We start from the raw sequence: 23,450 nt of genomic DNA, 5'->3' as shown, positions 1-23,450 counted from the left end.
GATATTTTAAATATGTTCCTTTTAAAAATAAAATCAGAATATAAAGACCAACAAAAATGTATTAATAGGCCACGGCTTTAGCTCAGTGGATAGGGTGCTGGCCACATGCACTGACTGAGGCTGGCAGGTTTGAATCTAGCCTAGGCCAGCTAAAGCAACAATGACAACTACAATAGAAAAATAGCTGGGCATTGTGATGGGCACCTGTAGTCCCAGCTTCTTGGGAGGCTGAGGCAAGAGAATTGCTTAAGCCCAAGAGTTTGAGGTTGCTGTGGGCTGTGACACCATAGGACTCTACACAGGGCAACAGCTTAAGACTCTGTTTAAAAAAAAAAAAATGTATTAATAAAAATAAAAGGATTTGTTCTGTAAAATTTGGATTCAGTCAAAAAGCCACACTTAAAGACCCAAAAGATCCCATGTGGCCTTAAGGCTGCAGGTTCCCCACCCTACTTATCTATACTACCTAGGTATGTGTGATGAGTACACTCTATAATGTTTGCATGACAATGAAAATCTCCTAATGACAAATTTCTCTTGTCATTAAGAGATGATGTACCTTTGTCATTAAGTGATGCATGACTGTAGATATCTTCACAAAAGATTACTGGACAACTGGCATTTTGCTGATTTGGTTCACATTTCTGAATGGTGTGCTCCCATGGAAAAGATTTTAGTCTAAAGCAAGATTTGGTTAGGTCTAAAATGAAATTGCTAAGCCTTTATTTGCATGTGCTTCCCTGGAGGTGAAAGCTTAAGGAGGATTGGGGGTGAGGGGAGTATCAGCAAAGTAGAGAGAACAGTGGGGATCAAAGCTGAGTTGCTTGTGTCCCAGGTGACAAGCTGACACCAGGGAGGGAAGGCACAGCTGTGCACAAATCTGAACTGCCACAGGACACCAGCAGGGCCTCAAAGCCCCAGAGCTGTTTCCTGGGCATCTAATGGGAGTCTCTGTCATGTCCAGAGGAAGGAAGCTTGCTACAGATACCCCCTGGGACTTCCACAAATACATAAAGAGGGGGGACTACAAGAGACAGGGATCTGTGGGAGTAGGTGGGTGGTGACACGCTATCTGAGCACGAACATTATGTCCTCTCATCTGCACCCAGAGCCTGGGGATATTTGATTTGTAGAATCATTTCCAGAATGTCTGACGAGTGCCTTTTCTCAGTCTCAGGGGCTCCTGCTAAAAATGTAGGAATCCCCTTATTTATACTATGTTGCCTTGTGTTGTTTTTCTTCTCCTAAATCTCATGGAACATTCTACCTTACTTTTTTTTCACTAGACACCCAATTAAATTGCAGTCATGACAGTACATTCCCTGGCTCCAAACTACACATGAATAAGTAGGTCACTGTGAAGACAACAACTTTTAAATACACCAAAACCAAAACAAAACAAAAACTGAAGCCCCTGTGAAGAGCTGCTGGACTCTTAAACATTTTCTAATTTAACCATCCCCACCGCCCCATGGCTGAGATTCAGCCTCATTCTGATTCCAGGCACCATGCCAACCCTCAGAAGCAGAAGATCAGGAGCTGTGGCCAGCAGCCCACCAGCAGAGTATTAGGCAGTTCTACTGATGACTCTGCTGCAATACTGGGGTCTCATATCCCTGGAAAGTGGCTTCCACATTCCCTGGTGATGAAGTCCTACTTAGGAGACTCTACTCTGCTAGTGATGGGATCACTGGCCCCTAAGCCACTTTCTCTGTGACCACTTATCTGCCCTGCCACAGAGGTCCACAGTATCCACTTCCACTCAGCCCTCTGCCAAACATCCCTCATAACAGAGACACCATGAATCTTGGGTTCCATTTGGGTCATTGGCCACATGCCTCCCTTGACCCCCACAATCTGACATCATATCCCTCATGTGCATGCCCCCTGCCTTCTTTGGTACACCCTCCTGGCTGCTACCCAGGCCTCGGTTATGAGCAACTTACAGAAAATGACTAGCCTAAGAGGCAAGGAGCTGCTTGCAGACCACTATGTGGGTTGTGGCTCTGGCCAAGTGTGATGCTGAAGCCCAGCTTGTTTCTTGCTCAGGAGAAGACCACAAAAGTGAGGCCCAAGTCTGTTAGGCCCACTTCTGCTGTTTAGAAATATGGATTTTTGAAGAGTGACTCCCATAGGTCTCACCTGCATGTCCTGGAGACTCCCTTGCATATCACAGGCTTGTAGATTCATCCCAAAATCTACAATTAGGTTACTTACCCCTTGCAGGTTGTACAGGGGCAGGCTGCATCTGAATTCATAAATGTCTTGGTTTCTAAGACAGTATCATTAACTGTAAAGGTCAGGTATGCTTAAAGCCAAGCCATCTGTGGGATGGGAAGCAGTCAAGAACTCATGTGGGTAGAAGGTGGAGTGGGTAGACTCACACTGCTGCTGGCTGTGGACATCAAAACTGGGTGGCAGCTGGGAAAGAAGTGATCTTGTAACTGGGATAATAGATTCAAAGACCCCAAACAATTTAGAGTCTCAGTCATAATTACCGAGAACGATGGTGCAGGGCTGAGCCCTCCCCCTCCCATTTCTCCCAGAGATTCTATGACTTACTTCCTCCTCCTGGCTTGCTCTTAGGGTTCTTTAACTTGATTTAACGAGATCTCTACTGTCAAGGGTGGGGCAGGGAAACATCAAAGAATATGAGCTACTCTCTCTCACATCTCAGAAGCAGTGTCCGATCACTACACTACAAAAAGGTTCATGGGATGCCAAGTGAAGACAATATTCAAAGAACTCCTTGAAAACTGCTAACGGGAAGTCAAAAAGGAAAGGGTGGCTTGAACAGTAATTTTCTGAACGTGTGCTGAGCCGTGGCAGGTCTCTGAGGATACAGTTCCTTAAGTGCTGGCTTCTCTCTGTGCTCGTCTGGAGGTCATGCAGCTGTCCCTCCACCTCTGCACTACTCTGCTCCAAGATGCCCCTCTTGGGGCCAGCCTAGGGCAATGCTGAAGGGAATCCCAAAGAATCCTTGGGCAAGTGGCCATGTGCGGGGCTGGGTGGCGGTGGTGTGGAACAAGGTATCTGGGGACTGAACCAATTGTGATTTGCTTTGTGTAATGCTGGTGACAAACAGGGCTGCTGTGTTCTAGGGATGAGATGCACTCCTGTGGAAAGCTGTAGCAAGAAGGCTTGGGGAGGAAGGGAAGGGAAAACATACCCAGGCTCAAATCGTTCTTAAGAATCGCTTATGGGGATGTCTGAACTACCACAATAAAAGTTCTCATACCCACACCACCAGCACTGCCATACAAATGGAAAAGCCAAGGGACGCAGCCAGGAACGCTCTAGAGTGGCCCGCTGCCTCTGCCATCATCTTGGTACAGCATGCTGTCAATTTCAAGGAGACACAACTTCTGACAAGCTCCCCGTCCTGACGGCTCCCTCAAGATTAGCTGTCATTCGCTTTTCATGGCTGGGCAATCTTTAAGTTCAGATAACTGCACTTATTTGGCTCTGTCAGAAGAAATAAGGCCAGGGCATGCTTTGCACACCAAAGATGTCACCCCACCTGCTACTGTCCACAGCATTTTCCCAACACAGGACCCAGAGCATGCCCAAATTGGCTACACAGTTCTGCTGACCAGTATCTATGCCACATTACAAAGTATTTTTATTTTTTCAGATTAATATTTACTCATTAAGTTGCAGGAAGAACGTGCATCGTTTCAGAGAATGATAATTTTATATGAAGTCTCATTTTGCTTTCTTTCATTACCAGAACTTCTCAGTTATATGTATTTGGCTGCCAAATCTAAGACTCCCAGTTCTACCGAGGTTATTCTTTACTTTAATGATCAAAGATTGATTATGAAAGTTACTCTTTTTTTCTTTCATAGTTAACAAATTTTTTAGAACTCTACGTAAATTTTAAAGAGTTTCACATATATAGCATCATCAAGTTCGTATAGCTATCATTGCCAATGCTATTATTACTCCTGGTGGTAGATGAGGAAACTGAGGCTTACAAACTCCCAACATCACACATCTAGGATGTGGAAATTTGGGACTCGACTAATGACTTCCTATTCTAAATTCTGAGCTCTTTCCCCTAAATTATATTTACATAAATTACATGACTTCTTGTGTCATAAACTACTTCTAGTCATTTACTGAAAACTTTTCTAAGCAACAAAGAAGGATTAATTAACCATCCACCAAGCATTATGTAGTGAACTTTCCTTTACTAATATAAATACTGTGGGAGGATAGAAACTGTCTTCCTCCATTCTTGTTGCTATGACAAAATGTCTCAGACTAAGTAAACAATAGAAATTGATTTCTCATAGTTCTGGAGGTTGGAAAGTCCAAGATCAAGGGGCCGGCAGATGTGGTGTCCTGTGAAGACTTACTCTCTACTTCACAGATGGCTCCTCTTGTCCATCTTCACATGGCTGAAGAGTGAAGAAGGTAAGAGGTATGAAAGGTGTAGCCTCTTGTCCTTAGTTCAGGTTGAAGAGAAAACCAAGAAGGATACAGACAAGCAGTAAACATACTGACTAGTCTACCTAACCCATGTGGAAGAGATGGGAGGGCCTGTTATTCTGAAGCCTTTTTGATGGGCATTAATTCCTGAAGGCAGAGTCCTGAGGGTAGAGTCCTTAGCACCTACCTTTTAATATCATCATGATTTATAGCAACCTTAAACTCCTGACTCAAGCGACCCTTCTGCCTCAGGCTTGCGAGTAGCTGGCACTACAGGTATGCATCACCATGCCCCACCAATTGTTTTTTGTAGACTAGCTCTTAGCTATGTTGTTTAGGCTGGTCTCAAATTCTTGGCCTCAAGCAATTGATTCTCCTGCTTTAGCCTCCCAAAGTGCTGGTATTACAAGTCTAAGCCACTGTGCCTGGCCCAACAATTAATTCTAACCTAATCTAGTCCATCCACAGACTACTCAGAAGCCCTGGAGGCAGCCTGGTGCAAAGAAGTCTACCCAAAATGCGTAACTGTAGTTAGCTCAATTAGGCTAGTTCCTTCCACAGTTTGTACTGGGCTACTGGGGAGAAATGGGCAGAAAAAGATTGTAGGCAATGCAGTGATGTTATATGTGTGTATGACAGGGGAAGTGAAGGATACAATTGGCCAAGAGAAGGAAGGAGAGGGACAGAGTGAGAAGTATCTGGATACAGAGGTTCTCTGGCCCTTAGACCTGCCTCGGTTTCTCAAAGTGTTCCAATTTTGATTTAGGCGTAGTCTTAAGTAAACCCCCTTTGTCTTAAAATGCCTACTGTGACTGAGTGTGTCTTGTCAATAGTTTGTGGAAACAGAGGATTTCTATTAAAGTAGATTATTCACATTAATTAGAATCAGGTTTGTAGATCTCATTCACAGTTATCATAAGAGAGATAAACCTACAGAGCTGGCTACACACCTCCTTGGCAAGCCTTCTCAGGCCTCTTTCCTCTGAATCTACAGCCTTAGATATGGACCTCTCATTTCAAACAATGAAAGTTTCCTGAGCATCACTTGTGGACAAGAAACTCATTTGAGTTTCTCATGAGGCCACTCATTAAGCTTAACCAATCTTGCTGTTACCTTCTGCTTTTTATTGCTACTTCACTTTTCACATGTTATTTAGCTCCATAAAAACTAGGAACTTGCATCAACATCCTTATGATCCCACAGCAAATAGCCCAATGTTTCCATGGCATAGGAACTTGAGAATCAATTGATAAATTTTATTTATGGGACACCTCTTTGCTTGAAGTTCAAGGAAGTCTAAAAATGATAGTGCTCGAATCAGAAGCTACTTACTTCATGTTAAACAGAAAACAAAGGAGGATATGGACAAGCAGTAAACCTACTGACTTGTCCACCTGACCCATGTAGTCCCCATCCACTGGCTGCCCAGTGGTGTCTGATCCGGTAGGAAAAGTTGGCTTATGTTAATTAGACTCCTTTGTTGAAAATGTCAGGATCAGGTGAGAGATGAGGAGTTGGTGGTGATTGCTGGAAACTAAAGGTCATGTGGACTCGGGCTGGGCAAGGTATTCTGAACTCTGTGCAAGGCAAAGAAGATCAGAAGGATGGGTGCGAAGGTGGGGAAGGAGACAGTGAGTGTGAGAAAGTGAAATGGAATAGAGTGGCTTCAATAGGCAGACATATGGAGAGAGTTAGTTTAAATTGCCTTGGTTCCTACTCTTACTGAAGCCTGGTTGGTTTGTCTGGCTTTTCCTATATTCCAACAAGTGGGTCTCTGCTTCTTGGGACCACAGGCGGCCCCAGTAATACACCTCCCTGTGACATCCTTTCATCACTTCTCCCTGCTGGCCATAACACAAAAATCAAGCACAATTTTAAGAAACATTTTTCATGAGAAACATGAGACATTCTCCATTAAAGGATATGGGCAAATCTCAGTAGCACTTCTGTAGGCCTTAGTTTGACAAAGTGAGAACAAATGAACACATGGAAGAAAAAGAAGTCAGGGAAACCATAGGAAAGGAGGAGGAAAGGAGAATTCACATGTACTGTCCCACCAAATGCTGTGACAGCACACACAATGGACAGTTGTGACCAGGTCAATGTCCATGACTCAGCCCACTCAGAAGCCAGGTGGGAGTGGGAATGCAAACTATATGTGCCTTTTGGAAAGATGTTTGGAGAACACTTAGGGATCAAAAAATAGACCTGCCATTGGATCCTACAATTCCTCTACCAGGTATATATCCAGAATACCAATTACATGATAACAAAGGTATTTGTACCAGAATGTTTATTGCAGCCCAATTCATAATAGCTAAGTCATGGATGAAGCCCAAGTGCCCGTCGACCCATGAATGGATTAATAAACTGTAGTATATGTATACTATGGATTATTATGCAGCCTTAAAGAAAGACAGAAACTTTACCTCTTTCATGTTTACATGGATAGAGCTGGAACATACTCTCCTTAGCAAAGTATCTCAAGAATGGAAGAAAAAGTATCCAATGTACTCAGCCCTACTATGAAACCAATGTGTAGCTTTCTTATGAAAGCTATAACCCAATTATAGACCAAGAAGGAGGGGAAGGGGTGGGGGAGGATGGGTGGAGAGAGGTAATCCGTGGCGCCACACCTACGGTGCATCTTATAAGGATATATGTGAAATTTACTAAGTGTAGAATATAAATGTCTTAACACAAAACTAAGAAAATGCTGTGAACTAGTTGGATGAAAATATTTCAAATTGTATATAAAACCAGCACACTGTACCCCATGATTGCATTAAAGTATACAGCTATGATTTAATTAAAAAAAAAAAAAAAGAAGCAGCAGCAGCCAGATAGGCTGTGTTGAACAGGTAATTCTCATGGTGAAGATGCTCCAGAGAATTCTGTTAAACATGGTGACAACTGTTCTTCTATATCCACATATGCCAAATTTTTAAAACTGTAAGTGACTGTAGGTCACAAAAGGGACTATAACTGTTAGGAAGACCAAGTAGGGATGAGAGGAGTTGAGGGTCACCTTTAGGGACCTACAGTTTGGAGTGCTCACCTCTGACACCCCAGCTCTGACTGCCAGTTCATGGGTTCAGGAAACCCTGTCTATGACTGTATAAACAGGATGTGGCAAGTAAACTGCAGCCTCGGGCACGAGGAGGGAGTCTACAAACACAACTGGCTTGGGGGCATCAGTGTACCTGCCCTCTCAAACCAGGAGCTGGTAGGAGAGGGTAGGTACATTGGATGCTTGCTTTTCCAATCCTGTGATACTTGACTAGGGAGGATGTTCTTCAACGCGATCCAGGGTAATACAAAAATGTAACGTCTCCATCAGTTGAGTATTTCTAATATAGCCAGTGATTTTTTTTTTTTTTAATGAACTGCCTGTCTGCCTGATCTGTCCTGGATCCATAGCACCTGGACACTCCCTCACTCCCACTGCATATCTCTCCAATTACTAAGCCCATTCAGCATTTACCTAGATCTCTGCAAGTCAGTAAGACTCAATATTTACCCCCTACACTGAGCCTCATCTATCTTCACACCCAGCATAATAGAAATTTCTCTCAGCTTCCTTGATTTTTATTTAAGTTTTTAGTAGCTCTTTGTAAGCAACTCCAAAGAGATACTCATCTCGACTTTTAACATAGGCAGCAGGAGAGGCAGGGTGTGGAGTTAAGGCCATATCAGAGAGCAAGAGACTGTGAAGTCAAAAATTAAGAGTGAATTCTGAATCTTTGATTCCAGAGAGTTTTCTATATACGGGTTGAGGATCCCTAATCTGTAAATCCACACTCAAAATGCTCCAAGAGGTGAAATTTTCTGAACATCGACGTGACACTTTTGATTTCTGATGTTTCAATGTACACAAATTTCATTTCATGCACAAAATTACTAAAAATATTATTAAAATTACATTTAGGCTATTTGTATAAGGTGACAGCTGAAACAAATAAATTTCATGTTTAGGCTTAGGTCCCATCCCTAAGATATCTCATTATGTATACGTAAATATTTCCAAATTGAACAAAGTCCAAACTCTGAAACACTTCTAGTCCCAAGCATTTTAGGTAAGGGATACTCAACTTTTATTAAAAAGAAATGGGGGGGGGCAGTCATATGCCTTTAATGCATCAGTTGGTACTTAGTAATCAGTCTTGTTCCAATATTTTTCTTCCTCTTCAGAAATAAATAACCAGACTTTCAGTATCAACCTGGAAACTCCTGGAAATTTCTCTCCCACATGAAAGTCCAGGGCTGAATTGGCACTCATAGCATGAGGAGCCAGGATACCCCATACATTCTATTTTCCGAGAAGTTAGGAGACAGATGTCATCTGCAAGTTCCAAAATATATTTCAAGGCTGCCAACAGCAGCTGAAATCAAGTAGGAGCCAAATGGGAGGCAGTGATGAAGAGAAGTACAGAGTGGCGTAGCTCAGAAAATTCTAGCAAAAATATGTGGGTTTATTTATTTATTTATTTATTCCCAGAGGAAAGGGTTATAAAGTGCAAAGTCCCGATAAGCAAGGGTTGATACCGGGGTAAGCAAAGGTAAATCTTCTCTTTCCAACAAGTGTAGATTTGGGGTGGGAAACAGACCCACACAAAAAATCAAAGAGATGAGTCGTATTTAAAGACAGAGTCGGTTTCTTGGCAGTAAAGCCTGAAGGGTGTGAAAACAAGCCAGGCTGAATGACTGCCCCAACCCTCCCTGCTTTGCCAACCCCCAAATCTTGTGCAAATAGCTGGTTCAGGGAACCCAACGCATTCAAAAAGGCAATCAGATGTATGTATACGATTGATAGAGCTATTAAAAAAGAGTTAAGGGGGAAAAAGTGAGGAAAATGACAGGAAAGCTTACTAACAGAAAAGTCATAGAAAAATGTTGCCACTGGAGCATATGAAATTTCTGGCTAAATATTTTACAATGAATTTTAAAAACTAAGTGAAGCAAATTGTCTATGAAGGAAGATCACAAAGCAGAAACAACTCAGAGGAGAGATGGCAAGAAAACAGAAGGAACTGAAATGTGAGCTTGCAGAACTCAGAAAAGGGTGAAAAACAAAGTAACTGCAGATGGAAATGGAAGGTGCGCTAGGGAGAAGTGAGCAGAAAGTGCGGTAAGGGACAGAAGACATAGTGAGCTCAGCATACCACCTGAAGTGGAAATAAAGAGTGTCAAAACGTTAGAGAGAACGTAACAGGGACAGAGAAGTCAGACAAAGGAGCACCTACTCAGGCACACGTGGGAGCCCTGAAGAACTAAACAGAACAGAAAGAACAGTGGGTCAGAACACATCCCCAGGGACGCAATCCAGGAAAACTTCCCCAAAATCAAAGCAGTTGAATCTGATGTGTGACAGGCAATGACATATCCCAGGGAGAACAGGATAACACTGAGGTGGATCCCGAGAAAGTTATTAGACTTTAAAGATAAAGAATCCTTTAGGACACAAAGCTAAAAGATGAAGTCTGGCCTCAGATTTCTTTATATCAAATTAAACTCCAGAGGACAACGGGAGCAATACTTAGAAGATCCTCAATAAAAGGAAGGGCAAGCCACATCCAACCAGGTTGTCATTCAAGTATAAGCGGTTTGGAACGCGTAAGAAGAGCTCAGGGAATATTGCTTCCACAAGCGAGTCTGTAAGCAGACTTTTCAGAGGGTGAACTTTAGTCATTCCGATAACTGGGGAAACTGAGGCAAAAGAACTGGCAGTGAGCATGGAACATCTTTATCAAAAGAAGAAAGACTTCAAAAAATAAGGAAGGGGGGGCGGCACCTGTGGCTCAAGGGAGTAGGGCACTGGCCCCATATGCTGGAGGTGGCGGGTTCAAACCCCGCCTTGGACAAAAACTGCAATAAATAAATAAATAAATGAATAAATGAATAAAGAAGGGAAAAGGTGGAAATCTGAATGACAGTGTAGAATGTGGAAGCCAATGACAACTCGGGGGAAGGGAGAAGGAAGATGGGAGTTGTATAGAAGGCTTGGTGACTGCCCCTTCTGGGTGACAAGTCGGACAGGTAAATTAGATCACATCTCTCATCTCTCCACTCCTATCCTTTTGTGGCTTCCACCTTCAATGAGGACAAAATTCCAAATTTCAGGTGGTGACTGTTCTGGCACTGCCTGCCCCTGTAAACACATCTCCACCTCACAGTCACCACTCCACCCGCCTTCCCCTAACTCCTCCAGCTGCTGTGTGTGTCCTTGGTTACTTCCTGTGGCACATCTTTCCCCCCAGGGCTCCACGTGCTCTCTGGGATGCCCCTTGCCCTCTCTTACATATCACACTTTTGTTCCCAGCTTATGTGGCTCAAGGGGCCTGTGCGGACTCCCCAGTTGAAATGAGTTCTTTAATTACACCTTCTGCATTTTTCTCTCATAATACTCACTACACAGCGTGTATTTATATATTTAATATCTGCCTCTCCCACAAGACTGTAAACTCTAAGAAAGCAGACAGCTAAGTCCATCTGGCACACAATTCCTGGGACCCAGTAATCTAGGTCTTGGCTTGTGGTAGGTACTTAATAAATATGAGAGACCAACAAAACAGCCTTCTTTGCCTCATTTCCGCTGTACCTGGAACATGATATGGTAAGAAATCACTTCAACAAACAATACTGAAAAACTGCAAGATCTTTACAACATTCTGTTTCATATACGTTCTTTATGAAGGCAGGAAAAATGGAAAATGCATTTTAGAAAGATTTCCAGAGAGAACTGATATAAAAGAGTTTTCTGATAAGCACACATTCTCTACAAATGGAGAAGACATTTTGTCTCAGGCACATTGAGTATCAGCAAAATTTTACGATATGACATTTGTCACACGGAGACAGTAAAGGACAGAATCAGAAAACTTTTCACTTACTTTGGATGTTCAAACTTGTCTATAAGATCAACCTTTTCCACCAGGTCTCCTCCAATCGTCCGGACTAAGTCATAGAAATCATTCTCTGCGTAATTCTCAGAAGGCAACCAGAATGAAATGTCGTTTATCACAGCAGGGTATTTGCTAAGAGGCTAACAAAACAAGAGAAGAAAAGATAGATGGACTTGTTAGTTGCATGAGAATATTTAAATCTTGCATAGAAAGTTTCACTTGGCTAATCAGGAACTGCTGATAAAACATTATTTCAATGTTTAAACTTTCAGGAACAAAAGGAACTTAAAAGATAAATCAATATGCAAAATTAGTAAATTCCAGGATGAATATTACAGATTCTTAACATATTCATGTGTAACATTACCATGTATTATATTAATATCACCATTAATGTTCCATTTGGCATAAAGTAACTTGAATATATCATATTTCAGCTTTTTCACTAGAGAAGAGTTCAAACTTAATTAACACATAATTCATTAACTTCTTGTGATACTTCCAGGAAGCCATTTTAGCAAAAAAATAAATAACAGCCTATCAAATAGCCTATTTCATTTAGTAATGCCATTATTTGTTGGTATAAAATAAATGACTGATAATCAGTCATTTAAGGAGTTATTTTTCAAATTATGCCTTTAAAGGATGTCATAAACACAAATATAGTCATTTGTCCCACTTTATTCTATTTTTCCAGTTTATTAGCTCAGCTATTCACCATTATATTGGATAGACACTTAAAATTACATATGTTTATAAATTACATTTGTTTATGTAGTATCTCACACATACACACACATATATAAAATATCACAACTCTTTATATCTCTTTATATATATAAGTTTTGGTCTATAAGTTATTGCCACAATAAAAAAAAAGTTTCATTATATAACTATGAAACCTAAGGGGATATCTGATAAAGCTATATATTTTTTAGAAGGGTAAATTTATAAATTGATTGATGTCAAGCCTGATATCACTATGAACTTTGGTAAATCGTGGATCAAGAAAAGTATAAAACTTTTAAATGGCAAAACCTCTGAAGAACTAAATACTCAAACATAAATGATTATTCAACGTGAAATGTCAATAAAGTTGTCAAACAAATGCATCAGTTTAGAACACACATTTCAAACAAACGCAATAAAGCTACCATCTAGGTGCTCTTGACAAAATACTTCAGCTCCTGCAAAATGCCCTGTTTTCTCTGGTAGAGCTAAGTCAGAATGCTGTGATAAATAACCCATGGGTTACTGTAACAATAGGAGATGACAGGAGTTTGGTGTCTCACAAGTTGCTTTTCCTTTTGACAATACCTTTTTGACCCTTAAAGAATATAGAAATTTAGAGAGATTTATAGACTAGAGGCTAGAATTGTTAAGAATTAGAATTGTTAGAATTAGAATGAAATCTCCTCTTCAATTAATCCAACACTTTTTGGGTTCTGATATGAAGTAAGGGGGCAGAGAAATGGGAGAAGGTGCACTAACCAAGCCCGTGTGTCTTCAGTCAGTATGATAAAAATGCCATCAGCCAAAACATATCCCTCCAAGACACTTTCAAAATATACATTATAGTAAATACATTTTTTAAAACCATGGAATTAAAAAGAACAACCCAGACAATTTTTGTATTGCAAACCTATGTCAAGCTAACAAATCCAAAAAGTTTCAAGTCATGGTTTAAATGAATAGAACAAATATTTACTCCACTAATTGGTAGATATCAGATGTGGGATAGCTACTAGAGGTCCTTGCTTTTTTGAGAGAGAGAAATACAATTTCATTTTGAAAGTAAGAAGAGGACTACAGATGGGTGGTTGCTGAGATGCAGGCTTTTCAGGGCTTAACCAGCAGTGGTGTCCAAATCCATCTGATGGCTTCCAGTTGCTCCCAGGATAAACCCCCAATTCCTCAAAGTTTCTACCTCTTTCTGATGTTCTCCAGACTCAGGTCAACCCAGTTCACTGGATTTCTTGAACACATCTGCTACTTTTCCCAGACATCATTTCCCACTCCCGAGGCCAGTTCTGACCCTCAGACACGCCGTTCACATCATCCTCCCACACTCCAGCTGTCCCTTGTTGCAGCCCTACCCTTCCCTTGCATAGTGCTTTTCTTCATCATCGTTTGTGTAACTTCTTATCCGTCTGCCCCAGAGGCTGCCATTGTTGACGACAGGGTATGTGTCTAGTTTCACCTCTGGATCACAGTCCCTGTTACGCTATAGGTGTTCAGTAGGAGCTCATTATGGCACTGCCTTGTGTGAGCCAAGTCTACATTAGAGTCAATCAGTTCAGCTATTTATTCTCCTCTAACTAGACCAGCAAATGAGCACATGAGCCAAGTAAGACCCAGAGACTTGTTTCCATCCCTCACTTATCCAAGGGTTTACCATATGGGATGACAAAGAGGAAAAGCAACCTGGTAGAAACTTGATAATCTGTAATTATAAAATCATAGAATTTTATAATTGGAAAGGATCTTAAATTACATCTAATATTATTTGTATGTTCTTATTTCGTTTCTGGATTTAAAGAGAGGAATGTACACTTTATTAATTTTATCAGACAACCACATACAGCTGTTACTCAGTATCTGAGGGGGATTGGTTCTAGGACCCCAGAAGATACAAAAACCCTCAGATGCTCAAGTCCTTTAAATAATATGGCACAGCAGTTGCATATAAGCTTGGCATATCCTCCTGTACACTTTAAATCATCTCTAGATTACTCATAATACTGAATACAACATAAATGGTATATAAATAGCTATTATGCAGTATTTTAAAACTTTATCATTTTTATTGTTGTATTGTTATTTTTCCCCCCAAATATTTTTGATCCACAGTCAGCTGAATCTGTAGACCCTATGGATATAGAAGATACAGAGGGCTGGCTATTGATGACCTCTTTTATCGATCTTCTCTACAATTTTTTCTTTTTAATTAAAAAGGGCTGGTGGGCTGGGTGCGGTGGCTCATGCCTGTAATCCCAGCACTCTGGGAGGCTGAGGTGGGCGGACTGCCTGAGTTCACAGGTTCAAGACCAGCCTGAACCAGAGTGAGACCCCATTGTGGCTGGTGCCTATAGTTCCAGCTACTCGGGAGGCTGAGGCAAAAGAATTTCCTGAGTTCAAGAGTTTGAAGCTGCTATGAGCTGTGATGCCACAGCACTCTACCAAAGGCGACAAAGTGAGAATCTGTCTCAAAAAAAGAAAAGAAAAGAGCTGGAGCTTCAATTGTATACCAGCAAATAAAAGAATTGAAAAGGGCATCAAAATTACAGGTAGACTTTGAAAGTCACAAGTGAATATTATGAACTATTTAATAACAATGAATTTGAAAACTTGGATGGATATTTCACTCAAAATAAAAAACTTAAACTAATAACTACCGAATTGAATTACCAATCATATTTCCTTTCAGCAAAAATATTAGAGTGATAGTTCACAGTATAACTTCATCAAATATTTAGAGTTAAAGTTCCTTTTGTATGTGAACTGTTTCATGAAACAGAAAAGGTGAGAAATCCAACTAATTTTATGAGGTTACTCTTAAACTTGAAGTCAGAATTGGAAAAACACATTAGAATTAAAAGAAAAATGAAACTAATTTCACCTTACACATGTCAATGGCATATCAACATAACACTACAAAAAGATTTGTATTCCAGAACTGTGGGAATAATTTGAAACCAAAAATGATCTATTAACCAACATATAAAGAAAAAAACCCTGTGATTTTCATAGGGAGGAAGTATTTGGTAAAATATGTATTCATTATTTGAAAAAAATCTTTGCAAACTAGAAACAGAAGGCAACTTCCTTAACCTAACTGGGTATTCATTAAAAACCTATAGCAAACATGATACTTAATGCTAAAATTGTCATTATATTCCAATTAGATTCAAAAGTAAGGAGAGAGTATGTGCTATTGTCAGTGCCCTGGCACATTAACAGAACCAACCAAGGCAGTAGAAGAAAAACCTATGAACTAAATGAATGGGAATGAACTGGGCAAAAATTTGTGATCCCAAATTTGCTATTTTATCTGCTTGCTTTCCTTGATCTATCAGGTTCTAGTAATACGATAATAAACCCCTCCGCTATTACTGTGAGTTTATGAACTCCCAATAATTCGATTACTTTGCTTCCTATAGTTTGAAGCAATGTGCCAGGTATATACAAGTTTATTACATTTTTTTTGGTGGGTTTTCCCTTTTGGCAGTATTTATGTCCTTGCTAATCTCTGGTAAGGCTTTTGACTCAAATTTGAATCGTTACACCAGCTTTGTTTTACTACTATCTTGGCAAATATATTTTTAATCTCTTTGATTTCAATATTTCTTTGTTTTTTTTTAAAGTATTTTTTCCCCCTTAAGCTAAATTTCATTTAAAATCTAACAGCTTCATTTGTTTGTTGTTATTGATCAGCATTTCATAGTGCGATGATTCAACTACATTTCAAATAGTTCTTTCTTAATAAATTTAATAATTATGTTTCAAAACATTCTGAACTTTGCTGAAAACCACATGTATCAATTTGTATTTTTAAAGGAATTTTGAAAAGTTAAAACAGAAGATAAGTGGATATTCCAAGAAATAAGATTAGTTAGTCCCCATAAAATGTTCTTGAAAGGAATTATGTAATCTCTGTTTCAGGAATTTTTTGAAAAAAAGGAGTGAGTCCAGTCTCTTCTTGGTTGGCAGTAGATGAGTCGCCCAGGTTTAGAGATACCAGCTGTCCACCCCTCCATTTCTTTTGAGTCTGATAGGAGAGGGAGCACTGAAGCAGACATTTGTGCTTCCCATCTTCACACTCACTCTCCTCAGGTTTTGTTCAGGTAGCAGGTGGAGTCCTGTGCTCTGAGGGAAATCGACTCCTCCTCATTTGCAAGGAATGGAAGTCATGACTGTTTAATCAAGGTTGATATAGTTGAATCACAGTTATTTGTGCCCCTCAGCCAGTGTAGGTGTGGGTATGATCTCAGTTGCATCAATGAGAAGTTATGGCAAGTCTGCTGAGAATAAAAGAAACCAGACCTTGGTGAAGCTAGCTTTCTGCCCTTGACCCTTCCTTCTGCTGGAGATGCTAGAATAAGGTCACAATGACCGAGTGGCTTCAAATGTCAGTTTAATCTATATATTTATTATGATTATCGATATTCTTCATTTCTACCTTCTTCATTTGTGCTTTCAGCTAACTAGTCCTTTCCTTGTCTTAAATTTCTCCTTTCCTGCCTTCTCTTAGATTGATGGATTTTTAAAATATTCAAATATCTTTCCCTCTTTAGTGTAAGAAGCTATAAATTATATTTCTATTCTTTAAGAATATATACATTTATTATCCTTTAATAAATTGTTCCAAAGTATAAAATGACTAGTATCTCTATTTCAGCTCCTAAATAAGACAGGAAACTTCATTTTCTTTAATAGCTCCTCTTCCCAACTATACATCTTCCTCATCAGTGTTGTCTTAGAGTTTTATCTTTAAAATTAATCACATGCAAAACAATGGTATTTAAGTCAAGTTAATTTTAAGTTAAAATTTTTTTTTACTCTATATTTGTCTTCTGCATTCCACATCTGCCTTGGGAGACAACTGTTCATAGAATTTCCACGTAACTGTGACAGCTTGTATGTGGGTCCTTATGAAAGTTCTGATATACACAAAAATCAAGAAACATAAAAGCCACATGGACAGAAACCAAGGAAGCCCTCCCAGCAACACCAATAAGCCCAGCAAGTTGAAACTTGCACAGGTGAATCAGAAAGGAGGCTGTTGACTGTGTTTGTTTGAAGTGAAATAATGGACCATAATAGAGTCTGTCTCAAAACTTTCATAGTAACCTATGTATACCAAACAGTGCTAAAAAACAGAGGTAGTCTCTACCTCTGGGGCAGAAAACAGAATGATCACCAGAATGATCAAGATAATGTCTTCCTTAGGGACAAAAATTAGGCAGGTTTACTAACAGCCCCTTTAAAAGATTAGAAGGAAAACACATAAATAAAATATTGGATTCTAGTTCTTAAGTATGAGAGCTTTCAACTGTGTTGCCCGTCTAATGTGAGTGCAGCAGCCAGAGCTGTTCCATATGCCCCCCCCCAAACTTCCAAAACTTAAGGGCTTAGGAGAACCAACTGGAACAGGAATTCACGCTGCCTCTTGTGCTATGAGGAGCAAACTCCTTTGTCTCTGAGGCAGGAGTCTCTTGTCATTCTGCCAGCATCCATGAAATTATGGCAGTACCTGGTTAACCTACAAGTTGCAGGAGTAGAGAACCTGTGGCCTCCTGCATCTTTGAGGGTGGCCTTTTGACCAAACCCAATTTTTACATAACAAACCTTTTTAATGAAGGGATTTGTTCTGTGAAGTTTGATGGAGTCAAGGGGATGCACTCGGTGATCCAGAGAGCCACCTGTGGCCTTCCCTGTCCCGACACCTTCCTTTTGGTCTCTCAGACAAATATCCTTCAATAGTTTTTTTCTATGAAAGGCTATGGGAGGCAAACTCTCTCAGTATTTACATGCCTGAAACCCCTCACATTTCAATAATTTGGTGGGGCACAAAACTTTAGATTCATGGTTGTCTTCCCTCAGCACTTTGACAATATTTTCCAGGTACCTATTAGTAATGATGACAAGTCTGCTGTCAGCCAGTGCTATTTCTTCATAGGTAATCTGTCTTTTCTTCCTAGCAGTTTAGAAGCCGTGTATCTTTATCCCCGAGGCTCTGCAATTTGACTCTAATGAGGCCAGGTCTGCATTTATCTTTATTTATTCTGCTCAGTACTCAGAGTGCGCTTTCAATCAAAGGGTTCACTTCTCGTTCCAATTCTGAAAAATTCCAGCCACTACTTATCTCCTAGTCCTTTTATTCTCTTCTGAAACTGCAATAATACATATTGTGGAGCTTCTGAAACTATCTTCCATTTCTCTAAACTGACCTATTTTAGCTTTTTGCCTTTATGTGTTTGTGTACCATTCCAAGTGAATTCTTCAGTAATAGCATCTTAACTACTAATTCTCCCTTCAGCTGAGTCTAGTCTCAACCGTTTTTCTTCTTTATTTCAGTGAATCCATTACTCATTTCTCATATTCTGATACCATTTTTTCCATATCTCCTTATACTTCATTTCTGCCTATTTTAGCCTCTTATTTAGAATTTTTATTTTTCAATTTTTATGGTTATGATTCCTTCACTGATCTCTTTTGAGATAAGGATATGACATTTTAAAAATGACAAGACTTTTTTTTGAGATTGCTTTTTTACTTTAATCTCCAGTGAATTCAGATTCTGCTTGTTGATCTGGATGGCTAACCTCTAAGGCAGTGGCTCTCAACTTTGCTAATGCTGCACCCTTTAATACAGTTCTTCATGTTGTGGGGACCCCCAACCATAAAATTATTTTCATCGCTACCTCATCACTGTAATCCTTCTACTGTTATAAATTGTAATGTAAATATCTGATATGTAGGATGTATTTGGGTGACCCTTGTGAAAGGAGACAAAGGGGGTGAGAACCCCTTTGAGAACCCACAGGTTGAGAACTGCTGCTCTAAGCGTTCTTCACATGGTTTGGAATTTGTGACTGCAGGCTCATCTTGTATGGGAGATAACTATGAATGTTCTCTCACTCATTAGTTTTCCCTGCTCAGAGATTCTGTGGTTTCTCTACTTGAACCCCTAGCCCAGAATGTAGGTGATGTGCTGGTTCCTGTCCAGTGGTAATACTGCTGCTAATGAGACAGCGGTACTTACCCTTATCACTGTCTTATCCCAGTTCCCGAGAAGCAGGCCTTGTCTCTGTCCGCTTTCTTTCCAGGATTAAAGTTTCTTATAAGATAGGTTATGCCAGGCAGTGGTACTGGGCCCTGGTTTCCAACAGAGCCTCCACCCTGGCCCAGCACATCACACAGGGCTCTTTTAGTCCCAACTCTCCATCAGAGCTAAGCTGCTGGCCTCCTCCTCCTGCTTGTGACCCTGGAGCCCAGTGTCTGTGGTTTAATGCTCTGCTTGGTGTTGTCTCTTTCCCATGGAGATGTATCTTTCTTAGTGGAGTGGGGGACTTAATTACGACTTTTTCATTTTATCTTTTTAGATTTACATCTATCATTTCTGTGTATTCGGAGCAGGCAAAACGCAGCCTATAAAGCAATACCAACTTGAGTATGTTTCCTTGCACATTTCTTAACTTTGTTGGGGAGGAGGTCACAGAGCTCTCTGAGAATATGATGAACAATTCAAATCCTTATTCCAGAGAAGTCCATATTTTTACAAACGTGTATTTTTGCATGGAACTTCTAGGATTCACAAACCTGGTATAACTCAATGAGTCAGAATAAAGATCCAATCTATGACCTAGACTCAAAATTGTGTCATGTAGTTCAAATATGGACAGTTGAGCTGACCATCCTAAAGGAGTTAAAAAATACCCATTCATACTTTACTAACATGATAGATACACATTATCTACAAATGAAGTTTGATAATCAAGTGCGCAAACTCATCCCAGAAAAAGTGCTACATACCTCAATGCTGAATATCACTAGGTCACCTTCAAAATATTCCCCTTAGCCAACTGGAGACACAGTGATATTCAGCAATGAGGTATATAACACTTTTTTTAGGATGAGTTCATGTACTTAACTGTCCAACCTTGTACTGTGTATACTTTGCATACCTCTACATTGTAAAGAATATATACTTTGTGATAGTAAAACCATACATGAAGTCATCATTGTTTGTCTTGTGGTAACTACTTACAATGCAGTTATATTTACTTAAATTTTAAAAGCCTGATTTTTATGGACTGGACTAAGAAACCTCTTTCTGTAGCACAGACAACTCTGAAGGCCTCCTACTATCGGATCTGCTTGAGATCAGGTGAGGCCTTGGCTGTGGGAGCATCACAGCCTCACTCCTCCCCTGCCCAATACCGCTGCTGTCCCTTCCCTGACACAGATGTTGATCCCAAGAGTACCTGATAATAAGTGTTTGCACATTCATCTCTACTGTGGTTTGGATATTTGTTCTCTCCAAAGCTCATGCTGAAATTTGATCCCCAACGTTGGAGGTATTTGGAGTGTAGGAACGGATCCCTCACCAATGGATTAATGCCCCCTCCTTGGGGGTGAATTCTCACAGTGCCTGACCCCTTCTCCTCCCTTTTTCCCTCCCATCTCACCAAGTGACTTCTGCACAGGCCAGCTCCCCTTTGCCTTCTTCCAAGAAGCAGCCTGAGGCCCTCACCAGATGCAGATGCCCCATTTTGACTTTCCAATCATCAGAAATGTGAACCAAATATGTTTTCTTTACCCAGCCTCAAGTATTCATTTATAGCAACTCTATAAAGACTAAGACAATATCCATCTCAGAGTCTGCTCCCAGGGGAAACTGACCTGTGACTTCAAGACTTCAGTAGTCATACACTGGAGTTAATCAGACCTGGCGGGGACTCTGTCTCCATCTTTCCAGTGATCTGACAGAGAGGAATGGCTCTGCCAAGGGGTCCCTGGCAATCTTGCATGCATCCACATAAGCCACATGGCCAAAGACTTGAACGGCAGCTCATCTGAATCCTGATCCTCATGTTCCAGCCTGTAAGGGGGTGAAGTAAGCCATCTCCTACTCACCTCCCTATTTCCTGGGAGGCTGTCATGAGCCAGTTTCTCATCACCTCTTGGGCTCTGGAAGAGGTAGGAAGCTTCCTGCTTCACCCTCCTCAGAATAGAGGTACAGAACATAAAACCTCTTAGCAGCAGCCTACAGCTGGCTCCTCTGCAGCGCGGTATTTCACGACTTGTCATGACTCGCACTGAGATCATCTGCTCTGTCATACGTTGAATTGTACTCCCCTGTACAGATCTGTTGGTACCCCCAATACCTCAGAATGTGACCTTATGTGGATGGAGAAAGGGTCTTTATTGAGGCAATCAAGTCAAAATGAAGTCCTCTGGGTGAGCCCTAATCCAGTAAGGCTAGTGTCCTTAAGAAGGGGGAAACTTGGACACAGACACACATACAGGGAGACTGCCATGTGAAGATGAAGCCAGAGATTGGGATAACGCTCTGTAAGCCAAGGAGTGCCAAAGCTTGCTAGAAAATCACCAGAAGGCAGACGAGAGGCATGGAATAGATCCTCAGAAGGAACCAACCCTGCCAATACCTTGATCTCAGACTTCCAATCTCCAAAATTGAGATAATACATCTCTGCTGTTTAAGGCATCCCTAACAAACAGAGACAGCCCTAACGGGAGGATATCCCCTCCTTTTGTTTTAGTGTTGTCCTTTTGTGCTGACTGGGAGCTGGCACCTTTGATGACTCCTCCTTCCACACTGATGTAAGTAGTAAGCTGTCTAAATCTGAAGGTGGCTCACTGTATTTTTTGCCAGCTGCATCAGTCAGGTCTTGGACTTGGCCTTAACTGCTGTGCTGTGGGCTTGACAGATTACTGAGGCCAATGTGCCTCTAATTTCCTCATCTACAAAACGGAGGCAGCACTGGCTTCAGGGCACTGCAGTGAAGATGGCAAGAAATAACCTGTATACAGTATACGTGAAATAGTGTTCAAGCCAAAACATGGATTTAAGGAGTTCAACAGGCACACAGTCTGATGGTTGTCCACACTCAGTTAAGGATTATAAGCTTGCTACAGAGACTGGGAAGGGGAGGTCTCACAAGTGAGATTCTGGTTTAACCATACTATTCCATCCTAACTGGCCCTTGTTCCAGGCTAAGCCCCCATATCTGAACTGCCAATGTTTTTGTGGACCTGCCAAGGTTAAAATCCTCAGAGGCTCTCTGCTTATCATTCCATGATAAAATAAAAATTCTTCAGCCCCCATGAGTCTGGTCACAAACATTCTCAAGGAAGATAATCTTACATTGTCAGTTGGTAACACAACCCTGTCCTGTAGTAACTTTACTCCAATGAAGTTTGTTTCTACATCAAAATCTTCCCCCTTAATATTCTCTTCTCTTTTTAAAACATTACTGAGACAGGATAACAGATTATCAACCTCCATTATGCAGACTTTCCTTAACAATCATTGTTAAGTCAGTCTGTGGTTTGGTTTTATTCCCTTTAGGCTAAGTTACTATTTTTTGGCGGGGGAGCTCAGATATTATTTTGACAGAGTGTCAAACAGGGGAGGGTCTCTGCTTCCTCTACAAGTTCTGTACAGAGCTCTGAGATGGTCAAGGTCACTTTCAGCCAGTTTTTTTTTAATTCTACTTTTTTTCCACACACTTTCCATTTCACAGAATCAGTCAGTTTTTAACCATGGCCAAGCTTAGTCAAAGGATAATTTTGCAGCTCCTATGGGTACTGCTTTTCTTTCTAGAGCAGAACACACGTCCCCTTTATTTTCTAGCGTGATTAATTATATGATTAACAATGGTTACCATTTATGGGTGCTGTGTGCCAGAGACTGTGCCAGGCACTTTACATGGCCTGTCTCATTAACACACAGCACAATCCTATGAGATAGCCAATACCATCATTCCCACTGTGTCCATGAGGAAATGGAAGTTTAGAGAAGTTAACTAATGTGTCTCAGGTCAAACAGTCATTAAGTGGCAGAGCTGAGATCAAGTGCAGGACTACTAAGGCCAGGTTGTTCTGTTAACCCCTATGCTTTAAGGCCTCCCCTTTAAAACTAAGGGCTCTGTCTTAGCTTGGGCTCTTTTAACAAAAATACCACAGACTGGGCGGCTGAACAATAGATATTTATTTCTCATAGTTCTAGAGGCCACAGTTTAGGTTGCTAGCATGGGCAGGTCTGGAAGGCCTTCTTCTGGGTTTATGGATGGTGGCAGCGTTCTTGCTGCTTGGTCACATGGTGGAAGGAGGGAGGGGGACAAAGAGAAGGAGAGAGGGAGAGGCTGGGGAAAGATAGGGAGTGAGCTCTGTGCTCTCTTCTCATGAGGGCGCTGACACCACTCCCAGGGACTTCACCTTTGAGGCTAATCACCTCTCCGAGCCCTTTCTTCCTCCTACCAGCACCTTAGAGGTTAAGATTTAAACCTTTTTATATGAAAGCTATAACCAAATAACAGCCTAAGGATATGGGGAGGGAGGAGGGAGGGGGGAGAGGGGGGAGGGAG

General features: G+C 40.9%; 1 protein-coding gene across 2 annotated transcripts in view; it reads right to left on the bottom strand.

Moving 5' to 3' along the window:
* FARS2 (phenylalanyl-tRNA synthetase 2, mitochondrial) overlaps nt 1-23,450 on the bottom strand; it is a 485,157-nt gene that overhangs the window by 142,249 nt on the left and 319,458 nt on the right. For both annotated transcript variants that reach the window (XM_023512333.1, XM_023512334.1), the window contains one exon: nt 11,326-11,477. In XM_023512333.1, coding sequence (XP_023368101.1) covers nt 11,326-11,477 — 152 coding nt within the window. The remainder of the gene's footprint in view (nt 1-11,325; nt 11,478-23,450) is intronic.

This window comes from Otolemur garnettii, unplaced genomic scaffold, assembly GCF_000181295.1.
Source record: "Otolemur garnettii isolate 467f Iridium unplaced genomic scaffold, OtoGar3 scaffold00026, whole genome shotgun sequence".
NCBI classification, from domain to species: Eukaryota; Metazoa; Chordata; class Mammalia; order Primates; family Galagidae; genus Otolemur; species Otolemur garnettii.
Note: the sequence above shows the minus strand (reverse complement) of the source record. Positions and strands in the feature narration are given on the sequence as shown.